The sequence below is a fragment of the Orcinus orca genome, chromosome 8 (assembly GCF_937001465.1).
Source record: "Orcinus orca chromosome 8, mOrcOrc1.1, whole genome shotgun sequence".
Taxonomy (NCBI): Eukaryota; Metazoa; Chordata; class Mammalia; order Artiodactyla; family Delphinidae; genus Orcinus; species Orcinus orca.
The window spans coordinates 23,340,356-23,354,993 of NC_064566.1; the positions used below are offsets into that span (position 1 = coordinate 23,340,356).

The following is a 14,638-nucleotide window of genomic DNA, read 5'->3' on the forward strand; positions in this document are numbered from 1 at the left end:
GACCAACAGATTTCCAAATTGTGTGTATGCCATTTATTTGCTAAGCTCTGGACAAACTGCCTAGGTAATTTAGGAGACCCCTTATTCCTCCAGGTTTCTGTTCAAATGTCCCCTTATCACGAAGCCCTCCTTCTCTGACCACTGGATGCAAAATAACTCTGCCTTCTTCCCACCTGTCACCCACTTCCTAGCACATTATCTCCACTTGAAATATATTTATTCGTTTATTTGTTATCCCACTAAAATGTACAGCCCGTGAGAGCAAGGGCTTTGTCTATTTTGTCTATTGTGATATTTTATCACCTAGAATAGCATGGGGCCTGTAATATATGGCCAATGGGAATTTGTGGAACAGATGCAGAATGGTATGAGGGGTGCTAGGTGGTATGCTGCCAGTGTACTGTAGAAGGGCCTGGTTCCCAGGAGAAAGCACAGTGCCCTCTATAGCTGCTCTCCAATTCTTAATTTCTTTGAGCAAACATTTATCAAGTGCTTGGGACCAGGTGTTAAAGGTGCTCTTAGGGTTCAAATATTGGTAGAGCATGTAGACATTTAAATTAAATCCATCCTTTAAGATCCAGCTCTGGTATCAGCCCCTCCTGGGGGCCTTTCTTGAACAGGCTTCTTCCCCAAAGCTAGGTTAGGCACCATTCTTACCGTGTCCCATAGCATCCTGTACAGGGCCTTATCATGGCCCATAGGTAAAGCAGACAAGTACCACGCAACGTGCTTTGTGTTTCCCCTTAAGAGCTCCTTAAGCGCGAGGATTACACCTTACTCATCACTGGCTATAGTGTTGGACACACAGAGTCCTCAGTAAACACCAGTTATCCTTGTTATCACTGCTGTTACTATGTGCATTCAGTAACCAGCATTCACATAGCTGTGGACGTGTGTGATCTCATTTGAAAAACTATATCTGTTCTAGGGATGTAAAGAAAGTTGTTAAAAGAGTCAATCCTAAGAGTTCTCATCACAAGGAAAAAATTGTTTTCTATTTCTTTAATTTTGTACATATATTAGATGATGGATGTTTTCTAAACTTACCGTGATAATCACTTCATGTTGTATGTAAATCAAATTATTATGCTGATCTCCCTGTGCTATGCGGCTGCTTCCCACTAATGACCACCTAGAGGGGTGGGATAGGGAGGGTGGGAGGGAGACACAAGAGGGAGGAGATATGGGGATATATGTACATGTATAGCTGATTCACTTTGTCGTACAGCAGAAACTAACACACCACTGTAAAGCAATTATACTCCAATAAAGATGTCCAATAAAAATTATCATGCTGCTTACCTTAAACTTATACAGTGCTGTGTGTCAATTATATCTCAATAAAACTGGAAGAAAAAAGCCCAGAATTATAGGAAGAAATAAAGAGCATTGGAAATGGTGAATATAAAATAAAGAAAAACCAAAACTATATCTGTTCTTCTGAAGATATATAAGGCTTAGAAGCAGCTCTGTATTATGCTATACAATATTATTTAATGTTATGTTCTATAATAGTCTCCATTTCAAGCTCTCCTTGTGTTCTGGGGGATGCAGGGATCACTTAGACTGGTCTAGGATCTTTACAAAGAGTTCTCCGGGGACTCCCTGCATCCCCAGAGGCCAGCCAAGGCTCTGATGTACTTTAATAATGATTTTCTATGTGCAGAGGTTAGGAGCTCCTCTGAGCCTGGAGCACATGTTTAACTTCAAGAGGGCAAGTGACAGGCATTCTCTCAGTACTTGTGGGTTCATGACATTTTGATGCTGCCAGTTTGACGCGGCAGTTTTGATTCAGGGCTTCAGGGACATTTTGTCATGGCTTAAAAGACAAATCATTAAACATACAGCGATTTTGTGCAACTAAGAAGTGTGGCCAGTAGGCATCCGGCCACACTGCTGGATCGGGTGTGTACGTTAACCTAATATTTGTGTGTTTTCACTTGGACACGGCTGCCTTGATGCTTGACACTTTCATCACATCACGTGGATCCTGCCAGGATGTCTGGTTTAAATACGTGTGAGTCTCACTGAAATACCAGCCACGTGCCTGATTCTAACTTCGGTGGCAGGAGGGCTTCGGATGAAGCAGAAGGCAGGGGATTCCGCTCTCAAGGGGCTCCTAGAGTTTTTGCCAAGGGCTGGCTAACGAACGCATTCACCACTTCTGAACGTGTACGGCCCCCATTCTCCGTTGGCAGCTTCCTGGTTTACAGCTTCAGATTACTGGCTGGAGAAGTGTTTAAAAAATATAAAAAGATCCTAATGCAAGCATAGAAATATGGTCTATCCGTGTTAAAAAGATGGTTTTGATCATTTTCCCTGCTGTGCTGTGAAAAGAACTTTTCCGTCTGTTTCACTTGGTGACGGGAGGAAGTGGTACTTACTGCTCACGGGTCAGAAAGCCCCCGTCTGCTTGCTGTGAGCTTCACGCCCTATCTTCTTCTTTAGACTGTCTGAGCGATCATTAACACACACGTATGCCAGATAGAGATCGCCCCCAGACTAACCAGATGAGTAGAATATTAGGCCATTAAGGGGAGCCCAAGAAGCTTATATTTTGACTAATGTTATCATCTGGGCGTCCTACCAGACCATGTCACATTATTCCTAGTTTTAAAATATTCTGTTATTTATTTATTTATAATTTTTATTTTTTATTGAAGTATAGTTGATTTACAATGTTGTGTTAGTTTCAGGTGCACAGCAAAGTGATTCAGTTATACATATACATATATCCGTTCTTTTTCAGATTCTTTTCCCATATAGGTCATTACGGACTATTGAGAAGAGTTCCCTGTGCTATACAGTAGGTCTTTGTTGATTATCTATTTTATATATAGTAGTGTGTATATGTTAATCCCAAACTCCTAATTTATCCCCCCCTGACCTTTCCCTTTGGTAATCATAAATTTGCTTTCTAAATCTGTAAATCTGTCTCTGTGTTGTAAATAAGTTCATTTGTATCGTTTTATTCTGGAAGCAAGTATATTAGGCAGCCTGTTATGAAAAAGTAAGTCTTGTGTTGGGTCCCTGGTCTTGACTCTGAGACTCTGGAAGCTAAGCTTGGTGTCTTGAAAGAACGATGGTGCAACTGGGCGGGTCCCCGAACTTAAATGTCACGCTTGTCGTGAATGTTCCCTGGAGAAAGGAACCACTTGTGTTGGCTGCCATGCCAGGCCCCCAACATACATTATCATGTTTAACTTCCACAAGGTAGGCCTCGAGCGCTTCTTTCTATAAACAACACAGCTAGCAAGTGATAGAGTCATGATTTGAACCCAGGCTCTCTGTTTCCAAAACCCACACCATTTCCATTATAACCAGTGATTCCAGACCACTAACCTGAAGAGTTCTGTTGGTTCCAAAGGAAGATCTCCCCAGGCTGTGGTGAGAATATCTGGGTGAAGCTGACACCTGCCCATCTGGGAAGGTATTGTCATTTATTCGGAGACTGTGACTTGTCTTTCTAGGTGTTAAAGAACTTGTTTTGTTTGTTTGTCACGTGAAGGTGGTTGTAAATGGCAGCTAACAAAGGCGTCCTAAGACGTCAAAGTGAAAACTTGGCCTCCTATGTTGGTCCCCAAGCTTAAATTTGAAATCTTATTGGCCTGGGAAGTGACATAGCTGGAAAAAAAGGCAGTATACTCATTATCCTGGCAAGGGCTCCATTGGCAGAGTCTTAGCAAAGCTTGGGTTCACATGGGGTTTTTCTGGAAGAGGGCTGGGGTGCCTCTACGGGTGAAGGTGATCGCATGCTTCTTAAAGCCATACTTCTTTGACACGGGGTAGCATGACTACTGGCAGCTTAGAGGAGTCCTGATAATGCAAGTGACCTTTTAAAAACCACAATGGAATGAATTTTTTTTTTACTAGATAAACCATCTTTTCCAAAAGAGAGGTAGAACTTGGACTGCTAGCATTTATGACTTTTCTGTGTCCAGAATGGGGAAGGCTTGAGCTCAGAGGCATTTAATTTAGCGGTGGCTTAGGCTGTGGCGCTCCTGACCTTGGATTATTCAAAAGCCATCTTCTTGCTGTTGATACAAGAATGAAAGAGCTCAGGTTTTGAAGCCAGGCATATATGGAGTTTGACTATCCATTCCTTTTAGCCTGTGACCCTGGGCAAATTACTTTCTGTAAAACAGGGCAGAGATACTTGCCTCAGAGAGTTACCATGGTGGGCAACTCTTGGAAAAACCTCCCACTGCCTATGTGATGCCTTTTTCTGTGATGATCCAAGATAATAGGGATAAAAGCACTTGGCGTGTTGGTGTTCGGTGTGTCCTAGTAACCTGCTTATAGGCAAACTGGAATTCAGGGTGCCCTGAATTGCCCTGGTTTTTACTTTTCTGCCCATGGTTCCAGATTCCCAGCTGTGCCTGGGGAAGGTTGTTTTGCCTCCTACAACCTGAGACCCTCAAACTGCAGAGATGCCCAGTGGACTCTAAGCACTGCCTCCCCTTCTGTTTTAGTGCCAACAACATGCCCAAGCAGGTGGAAGTACGGATGCACGACAGCCACCTCAGCTCGGAGGAGCTGAAGCCCCGGCATCTGGGGCTGCGCTTGTGTGACAAGCTGGGGAAGAATCTCCTGCTCACGCTGACCGTGTTCGGTAGGTGACAGGCCTGCCCCACCCTCCCCTCTTCCCCTGGTCTCTCCTGGCTAAGTGTGGAAGCTGGTTCTGGAAGCCAGCCCTCGCCCTGGAAAGCAAGCCACACGCTCTGCCTAACTCTGCCTTTACCCAGGCACGGCTGCCTCAGTGATGCCATCTTCCCTGCCACCTGCCCTAGCCATGTTTGCCCCCTTGGGATTCTTGTGGTTCTCAGATTTCAGTATGCGTGTACATTTCCCATGGGTATGTCAGCATGCAGGTTCCCAGGCCCTACTCACAGAGACTCTGGGCCACTTGGAGTGAGACCTAGGAATCTGCATCTTAGCAAACCTTCTAGGTGATTCCAAAGCAGATGGTCAGTATACCACATTTAGAGAAGTACCTGTGTCCAGAAAAAGGCAACAGTTGCCCTAAACCCCACTAACAGGGCTCCCAAGGTCTGACCTTCTTCAAGCACCTCATTAACTTAGATTCAGTTAGCACATTGGCTAACAAGGTCCGTGTGGAAGAGGCTTGCCCCAAAGCCTTGACCCACTCCAGCTCCACCTCAAAAGCCTTACTCCCCTGCCTCTGGCCTCACCCAAGCTCTGGTTGTCCTTTCGTGTGACTGTTGATACAGACTTGGCCTTGGGTTTTCGACCAGGATTGATTGAAAATGGGGAAAATTGCGGTTTCTTATAGTGACAACCACATCTTTTCCTTTCTCAACTCCCCCTCCTTGTTCTTCAACTCTTATGAGGCTATACAGTGAAGCAATGAAGAGCCATCTACACACACACACACACACACACACACACACACACACACACACATCGTCCTTGGCTTCTCCTTCGAGTCAGTCATCTTGTATGTCGGTGGACTAGAGTCAGGACTGGGAACTTGCCCCCCAGCTCAGTTCACTTAATAGAAGAAGACCACAGGTGTGGTAGGGTTTTCCAAGGGTTACCCTCCACAGAAGCAAATTTCATTCATCATAGGTTTTGAAGAAGTGTGTTTTTCACCTGTGGAAGAAAAAAAGATAAGGCTTTTGGCCATGTTACTCCCTTTGCATATCTGGCGTTAACACCATAGCCACATATCTAGGACCTCCCTCCCCCTCTTACTCCAGAAGGTGGTTTATGTTGGCCACCAGTTTGGAGAGATCCAAGGTTTTCTTGTGGAATCCCTGTGTATGCAAAGTGAAAGGCTCCTGCTAGCATCTCTGCCCAAATTGTTTCCTCCCAAATTATATATTTTTAGACACCCCCCTTGACCTCTCCTAAGATCAGCAAGTCTCAAGATCATGTACAAGGACATAGAAGTCAAAGACAAAACTTCTTGAGGATAAGCCATGGGGAAATGATCAGAAGTCAAAGAAAATAGAAGAATAAAGAAAACACCCCAGCTTGGTCACTTAAATGTTCCTTTTATTTGGTATTCAGTTCAAAAGGGAAGAAAAACATTAAACACCGTGGAATGTGGCCAGCCTAGGCTGTGAAGAGAAGCAGTATCTGGCACTGTGGATTATTTCTGCTGACAATCTGTGACTCTGCAAGTGGATGATATCCTCAAAGAAGTCAGAGTCAAGTTGCCAGGTTATATTTCCCACAAAGCCTTGAGAAGGCTCTTCTTGACTCTTCTTTAGAATAGTTGGAGATACAAAGTATTTTCTCACGAGTCATCAAAATCAACTTCACTTTTCTAATGGTATTTTTGTTATGTGTTAGTCATCATCTGATGATGGAGAAGTATGAGGAAGGTCAATGTCATTGAACTACATCTCTAGAGCTATTCATTTGATGAGGGCAAAAGCTAAATTCATATTTTTCCCTCTCTCTTATAGGTGTCATCCTGGGGGCAGTATGTGGAGGGCTTCTTCGCTTGGCATCTCCTATCCACCCTGATGTGGTTATGTTAATAGCCTTCCCAGGGGATATACTCATGAGGATGCTAAAAATGCTCATTCTGCCTCTAATCATCTCCAGTTTAATCACAGGTAAGACCACCTCTGTGGCACCGGGCCAAAGCGGGTCATACTCCCACTCCAGCTTTTGGATTGACCATAGATTCTCAATTTGGTTGAATCAGTGAATGTGATCATCTGTGTCATTTCACTTCAGAGCCTTGGTTTTTCCTGTCTCTAAAATTGGGATAAGCAACCCTAAAAATAGAGTTTGCCATCTATTGGTTGGTCCATCTGTCTGTCTAGCAACAAAAGATAAAAAGGAAATAGCCGCATGTTAAAAGTGATCATATCTAGTGATTTTAATTTTTAATGTATACTTTTCTCATTTCCCAAATTGTATTTGTTCAGAAACTGACAAATAAAGGTAACAAATAGAAAAAGAAATTTTCTCTTTACTACTTAATTGGGTGTAGAGGGAAGTGGGTATTAAAAATAAATGAAATACTAGATATGAAACCCTTCGAGTTTTTCAGAAGAAAGGTACCCTTAATGTATTGGTCATGTTCCCTTGTCTTTTGGCTGAAAGAGTTGTTTTATTTGAAAGAATTTTTTTCCCCTCCCTGGGCTTATACTGGTAGTTTCCTCCTTACCAAATAATATTATTCAAACAAGGTATAAATTGATGAAGTTTAGAGACTAAGCTCTGAGTTAGGGATGAAGAACTGGGCTTTGGTTTATATCTGGGTGCCAACAGGCTGGGTGACCTTGAGAAAGCTGTACCTCTGGACCATCCACCTTATGAAGGTAGTGAAGCTCTGGTAACTCTGGTAACTCCAAGAGATTCAGATGCTACAGTCTCATAGCTGGTTGATCAGTGAATCCAGTGAGGGAAAGAGCTAGGACTCAGTGTCAGGAGGATCTTATCATTCAGCCCCAGATTGAGTGAAGCTATGTTTTACTTTAAACGTTCCTTTTTAAACCAGAGAAAATTTGTTCTCCATGACTGTTTAACAGATTGTACACTGGCCAACCTGGTAAGGAAAGCTCACTTCCGTTGGCCAGAATTAGACTTCAGGTTGTAAGGCGAAACGTGTCACATGTGGGTCAGCTTCATTCAGAGAATTATTAACATCAGTAATAACTTCCTCCCCCACGGCAAAAAAGACCGATCCCCAGAAAGGGTTGCAACTCTCAGTCTAGTAAAGGCAGGAACTGAAACCAGGAAGTAGAAAAACTGAAGAAACTACTGGAAAAAAAACCCAATGAAGGCTGGAGTTTTTGTGACTTGCTTGGAATTTCCGCTAACCATCACAGAAGCTCCTGAAATATAGATGAAGCTCCCACCCATGCTGGGTGTTTTGTGCACCTGTTCTCACATCCCTACTTGAGCTCAGAAAATGTGGTGTCCATCAAGTTTCACCTCAGGGGAATGAGAAGGCTGTGCTAGAATCACTTTTCCAGACTTTTGATTTCATGACCAGTAATGTACTCAAAAGACGTTTTGAATACACAGGGCTACCAATCTTTTATTTTCCTAAGCGAGGACATTAAAACCAACAAAAAAACCTAGCATGTACCAGGACCACCACTTCATGAAGAAAGGATATCTTAATATCAAATAATTGGGAAGGACATAATCTCAGAATTAAAAATTGAAGAGAGTATTCAATTTTAACTCACTATTGCAGACTGACAAAAAGTAGTCACCAACCAGTTTATAAACCCTGAACCAGATGTTCTCCAACTCTCCCCAGTTCTCTAGAATCTCAAAAATATCCTTGGAAAATTGAATCGTAAACTGTGGAATTGACCAAATATTCAGGTGAAGAAGCTTTAATTAACCATTAATACGTTTGAGTAATACGAAGCCGAGGGTTGGTTATAGGTATGCAGAGAGGGGCTAGTAACAGGAAAATAACAGAACTAATAATTCTGGATCTCTTTTCCATCCAGGGTTGTCAGGCCTGGATGCTAAAGCCAGTGGCCGCTTAGGCACGAGAGCTATGGTATATTACATGTCCACGACCATCATCGCTGCAGTGCTGGGGGTCATCCTGGTCTTGGCTATCCACCCGGGGAACCCCAAACTCAAGAAGCAGCTGGGGCCTGGGCAGAAGAACGATGAAGTGTCCAGCCTGGATGCCTTTCTGGACCTTATTCGAAATCTCTTCCCTGAAAACCTTGTCCAAGCCTGTTTTCAGCAGGTAACCTAGAGTTCTGATATCCATTGTTCTCCAAACTCCTAAGTTACAGAGGTGGTAACTTAGAGACTGTTTCAACAAATCAGCTCTGGGGGGTAACTTTTTTCATATTTATACTCTGCCTAGGGGTTGTATGGGGTCATCTGGGGCAGGAGTCTAGGATGGGAGTCGTGTTGTCTTTGTTTTCTTGACCTTCCCTTTCTTTTGCAGTACACTTAATAACATTTAGCTCTGGGGTCCCTCTTCTCCTTTTTTTCTTTGATCTCTTTTTCTTCTCTTTGGTTCTTGTCTCTGTGTCGTCCAAGGGGACATTTTGATCACCCTTGCCCACAACTCTCTAGAGTACTCAGTGGTTCTTGATCTTAGCAGTATAGCAAAACCACATGTGGTCCATTTAAAAATGCACGTGCTCTACAGAATCAGAATCTCCAGGGTGGGCCCGGGGACTGGGTATTTGTCAAATTCTGGTAGTAATACATGAGGATTTTGGAAAGTTTATAGATACACATAAAGTAAAAGTTCAAGTCCCCACGTCGCTTCCCTAGAGCTACTCATGTTTCCTCCTGTATATTTTCTTTGTCACATACGCGTGTGTATGTGTGCATAAAATTAAAAAAATTCAGCTCTGGTGGTGCTGCATCGTACATACTGTGTTACACCTTGCCTTTTCGTTTAACAGTGTTTTAGCGTCATCTCTCTCTTTTGTTTTTCATTGTTGTGTAGTATTTCTAAAGGATAAATTCTAGAAGCAAAACTGTCCTGCCAAAGAGTTGATATTTTGAATTTGCTGGATGTTGCAAAAATAGCCTTACAAAATTTGTATCGATATATATGTTCCTACCAGCTGCACACAGGCATATCTAGTTTTTAACACACGACTCTTAAAACCAGTTGATTCTGCTGGGTGTGTTACCGACCAGGGTTCTTGGACTCTTTAATCAATAGAAGTTGATAAGAAGCCAGACGAGAAGTTCAGGCAAGGCTTTTTTGGACTTGTGCTGCCGTACAGCGAAAACAAGTTAACAGCTTCCCTCGCTCCCTCCCTGGGGGTGGGGGGCAGGGCCGGCAAGCTGGTCCCTTAAATGGGGTGAGGGTGAGGATGGGTCCAGGGCTTAGGTGGGAGGGGTGGCTCGGGTGGCGTGCCCACCCCCTTGGTGGTGCTGTGCGCAGCTTTTGCTTTTGCTCCAGACACCTCAGAAGTGGCAGCTGGGGTTTGGGTCTTTTTGTATCTGGTTGTTCATAATTTGCCCCAACTGCACATGCACGCAGTTATTTTTAGTCCCTTATAGTTTCTTTGTATCCTGCTGTCTGTCCAGGTGCAAGCACTGCAGCAAAGAGTCCCAGATATCCCGGGTCCCAGATCCCAGCCTCTCTCAAGTGGAACCACTGAGTTAGCTGCCCAGGCCCCCCTCACCAGCCTGTTGTCTAGACCTAAGTTTAGGTTCGAATACACCTCAATTCACATTAACTCTGGTTGGAAGTAAATTAGAATCAAAGAACCTCTTCAACCATTTCCAGGGACTCACAGAAGAATACATTGAGGAAACAGGTCGCAGAGAAGAAAAGTCTGCATTCCCAGCTGCCCCCAAAGTGCCATTGCCCATCACTGCTGAGCCCAGTTGACTCTGGATAAATCTGGAATATGGTCTCTGATTTCCAATACCACTTCAGAGGCACTTGTAGCAAGGAGCTGTATTAAAGGAAACATTCCAGGCAGGGGAAGTTGGGTGGGGAGTGAACGGAAACAGGCTAGGGAAGGGGTGCTTACCGGTACCCTCTCTGTGCAATGTGCCTGCCCCTCAGCCAGCCTGCTTAGAAAGGTGAGTTTGCTTGCTTTGGGGTGATAGACGCAACCGGGTGCCAAGTCTATTCTTAACGTTTTGGAAAGAGCGCTCTGGAGCTGTAGCAGCTGGAGGCTGAGCTGGTAGGAGTCTGGGGGTAGGGGTAGCATCGGAAGGACGGGGAGGGACAGGTTTGGGCCTCCCTTCTGTGCCCTATCACGCCCACGCTCCATGCAGGAAGGAGTCCCTTTCGTCTGAGTCAGTGAGGCAGAAGTGAGAAGCAGGCAGCACTCAGAGCTGTTGCTCTGGGCTGCGGTGAATTCCTGTGGTGTCAGCCATGCTTGTGCTCCCTGACCTGTCTGGTCGATGGGCAATCTCTAGTGTCCCCCAGGGCAAGGGGCACTGGGGGACACTAGAATAGAGGACCACGCCATTCCCTGCCTCAGCCCTGCCCTGGACCCACCCCTCCACTGACAAAATTCATCTGAGGAGTGAGCCCTTAGTCCTCCAGCTATAAGCCCAAGGACATGGTCCTTTGGGTTAGGACACTCAGAGAAATAATCATGTGGAATATGTGACCGCAGGGTGAGGGAGGGTGCAGCTTCCTTAAGCCAGACTCCTGGCAGCCCAGAGGAAAGGAAGCTTAAACTAGGTGCAGTCGGCAGGCTTAGGAGGGCCTTGAAGAGGGTTGGAGGAAAGGGAACTCTTTGACGGTGACATGGAATTACCAGAGAGAAAGGGTGCTGGGTGGTGCCTTCCGTGCCCTTGGGGTACAGCTGGGAGTGGTTTCAAATAACCTCTCTTGGGTGGAGGGAGCTTCAGGACCAGAGTTAGACACAGAGACATAAAGAGAAAGGTGTGCTGTCTCCAGTGCAGAGTCTCCTCCCCCAAGGTGGCAGGACCTGTGTCTCTGAGAGCAGGGAGGCCTCCTGTTCACTGCTTCGGGCTGACTCTGAACCAAGGTGAGGTTTCCAAGGTGGCAACGGGCTGTCAGGTGTGGCCTGACCACATTCATCAGGCCCAGTGAGAGTGACCACACGGGGTCCTTTCTTCCGGGGAATTCACTGAACTGGGTTTGCTCCTTTGGCCGATATTTGGGTGCACAGGATGCCACAGAGAATGAACCAGGCGGGGTCCCTGCTCAGTGGAGCTGACTTACATTCAGGGACTGCGGGGAGATAGACCAGAACAAATGTCAGGTAAACGCACAAGGTACTTGAAAATTAAGGTGAGTGCACTCTGAGAGCTGGAGCAGGCTGATGGGCTAGTAACTGGGGGAGACGTCTGAGCTGAGACGATAAGGGGTCAGAATGAGCCAGCCCGGGGCTTCCCTGGAGGTGCAGTGGTTAAGAATCCACCTGTCAATGCAGGGGACACGGGCTCAAGCCCTGGTCTGGGAAGATCCCACATGCCGCGGAGCAACTAAGCCCGTGCGCGACAACTACTGAGCCTGCGCTCTAGAGCCCGTGAGACACAACTACCGAGCCCACGTGCTGCAACTACCGAAGCCTGTGCACCTAGAGCCCGTGCTCTGCAACAAGAGAAGCCACCGCAACGAGACGCCCGCGCACCGCAACGAAGAGCAGCCCCTGCTCTCCAGCAACTAGAGAAAGCTGGTGCGCAGCAACGAAGACCCAAACGCAGCCAAAAATAAATAAATAAAATAAATAAATTTATTTAAAAAAAAAAAAAAGAGTGATCCAGCCTGAGGAGAACTGGGGGAAGAGCCCGCTAAGCAGGGGCAGAGGCTCATGGAGGTTGGCAAGCATTTGGTGAGAAGAGAAGCAAGGCTGCTGCTTGGGGAGTGGAGTGGGTGCAGGCAGACCTGGCAGGCCAGGGTCAAACTCTGGTTCTTATTTTAAGAGTTTAGGAAGGAGATGACTGTTTTTCTATTTTTATTTTATTTATTTATTTATTTATTTTTGCGGTACGTGGGCCTCTCACTGTTGTGGCCTCTCCCGTTGCGGAGCACAGGCTCCAGACGCGCAGGCTCAGCGGCCATGGCTCACGGGCCCAGCCGCTCCGCGGCATGTGGGATCTTCCCGGACCGGGGCACGAACCCATGTCCCCTGCATCGGCAGGCAGACTCTCAACCACTGCGCCACCAGGGAAGCCCTGTTTTTCTATTTTTAAAAAATCAACCTGGTAGCTCTGGATATAGACAGAGCTCCAGGTAGCTACTTACCTGGGGATCGCAGGTAGCCAGGAAGAGGAGATGAGTCAGTGAGCAGGCTTTTGCAGGTTTTAAGGTGAGAGACCCTGGTGGCTGGGACTGGAGTTGGCAGCCAGCTGGAGTTCTTCAACCCAAACAGGCTTGAACTGAGAACTCAGAGAACCCGGCCTGTCGTCCAACCTTCAACTCAGCTGCTGAGCCATGCTCTCTGGAAGCTAGATTTTGGAGCTGAACATAACTCATTTTGAATGCTGCTTCAGTAAACTACTAGCTATCTGTCCTGGGGTTAGATACTCAGCCCTGTGAGCCTTGAGGGGCTCCTGTTGACACAAGAAGTAATAGTTGTCAAAGGTGGAGCAGCTGGCCACCCCCCTAATCCTGGAAGCACCATTTATTCAGGCCCATGGCCGTTACTCCTTTGAACTTGAACTTTGGCTTCTTTAGCCTTCTCAGGATAGGCCTACAGTTGGCTCTGATCCCCACTTTGTCCCCAGGAGGGTGACTCTGTTGTTCATGGAAGCTTCCCTTCAGATCCTTCCTGCGTTCTCTCTTTGTGCCAGCGTTGCCCAGACCAAGGGGACCAATGAACTGCCCGTTCCCATTCAGCTGGGGCTGCCTTTCTCCCTGCACAAGTGCCTTGCCTCAGGGAATGCTATGCTTCCCTCTCTCCCAGTTAGGAGAACTGGTCAGGTCAGCCTTACTTACTCTCGGGCCCAGCTGCTGTACGGTTGGGTCCATAGAGTTTATCAGGCAGCACAGGTGGTGAAAGACCTCAGCGGTGGTCAGTGCATCTGAGTTGAGGTCCCAGTTCTCCCAATAATTCTACGACGTCTGATGAGTCACTTGACTTCTCCATGCCCCCTCTTCTGTATCTATTCAGGCTTCAGCCATCTGTCGCCGACTGCGTGCCGGCACTGACGTTCTAGGATTCTGCATGACTTCTGTTTTAATGCCCCTGGAGGTAGTGTTTCTCGGGGCTTAGACGTGAGTTTTCACAGCATGCAGGGTGCCTGGCACCTTTAAAAATAGGGTGGCCGCCCCAGATGTCGAGGAGTAGTGTGAGAGCTTCTTAGGGGGCAGTTTGCACAGGGATGCTTGGGGAACATTGAGCAAGGCTTGGCACCACCGCCCCGAAGGAGTGGGTGTCTTCCCACCTTACATATGGCATAGGAGCCAGTGACCCTGCCATGGGGGCTGCTGGCAGCTGGCACATCTGGCAGCTACATGGAGCTTCCCAGCAGAGCCAGGCTCTGGGAGGAGCCTCAGTGAGAGTGGGCCTGTGAAGATTCCGTGCGACAGGAACCAGGCAGGGAGAAGCAAATCACCTGGATCATGAGGTGCTGATCTGACTTCCAACAAGACCCCTGCCCTCCTGTTCGTGACCAGATCCAGGACCCTCCACAGGAGCTAGCAGGGCATCCAGCTGGGTCTCACATTTGCTACTATCTCCATGGGAATGAAACAAGCAGACAGGCATCCCTCAACCTGAAGCTTGGGTCCCATTACCAATCACACTGCTTATAGTAGTTACAAAAGAATGTTATCAATCCCGTCATTATCGTGGGATGAGGACAGTCGTCTCCCACTGCATTTGTGCCATGAAGCGTCACTCTGTCAAGCACAAACATATAAAATATTCCCCGATTTCATAACCTTGTTTGGCCATTTCTTAATTATAATATTTTTGACATATTGGGAATTCAAACATTTATGTAAGCGGCCAGGCTTTTGGTGACCTTTTACACCAAACCTCTCATCTTTATGGTTTTTTTTCCCCACTCCATTAGATTCAAACAGTGACAAAGAAAGTCCTGGTGGCCACTCCATCAGACGAGGACAGCAATGCCACCAATGCTGTCCTCTCGCTGTTGAATGAGACTGTGACTGAGCCGCCTGAGGAGACGCAGGTGGTTATCAAGAAGGGCCTGGAGTTCAAGGACGGCATGAATGTCTTAGGTAGGCACACTGGGCTTCATCTCCTTGGGG

General features: G+C 46.5%; 1 protein-coding gene across 3 annotated transcripts in view; it reads left to right on the plus strand.

The window, feature by feature from the left end:
* The window catches only part of SLC1A2 (solute carrier family 1 member 2), a 150,312-nt gene that overhangs the window by 86,876 nt on the left and 48,798 nt on the right, over nucleotides 1–14,638 (plus strand). For 2 of the 3 annotated variants that reach the window (XM_004264008.3, XM_033410674.2), the window contains exons 2-5: nucleotides 4,473–4,612; nucleotides 6,435–6,587; nucleotides 8,451–8,701; nucleotides 14,440–14,608. In XM_004264008.3, coding sequence (XP_004264056.2) covers nucleotides 4,473–4,612; nucleotides 6,435–6,587; nucleotides 8,451–8,701; nucleotides 14,440–14,608 — 713 coding nt within the window. Of the gene's footprint in view, nucleotides 1–2,749; nucleotides 2,807–4,472; nucleotides 4,613–6,434; nucleotides 6,588–8,450; nucleotides 8,702–14,439; nucleotides 14,609–14,638 lie in introns of all 3 variants that reach the window. The other variant, XM_049712960.1, reaches the window with a different exon arrangement.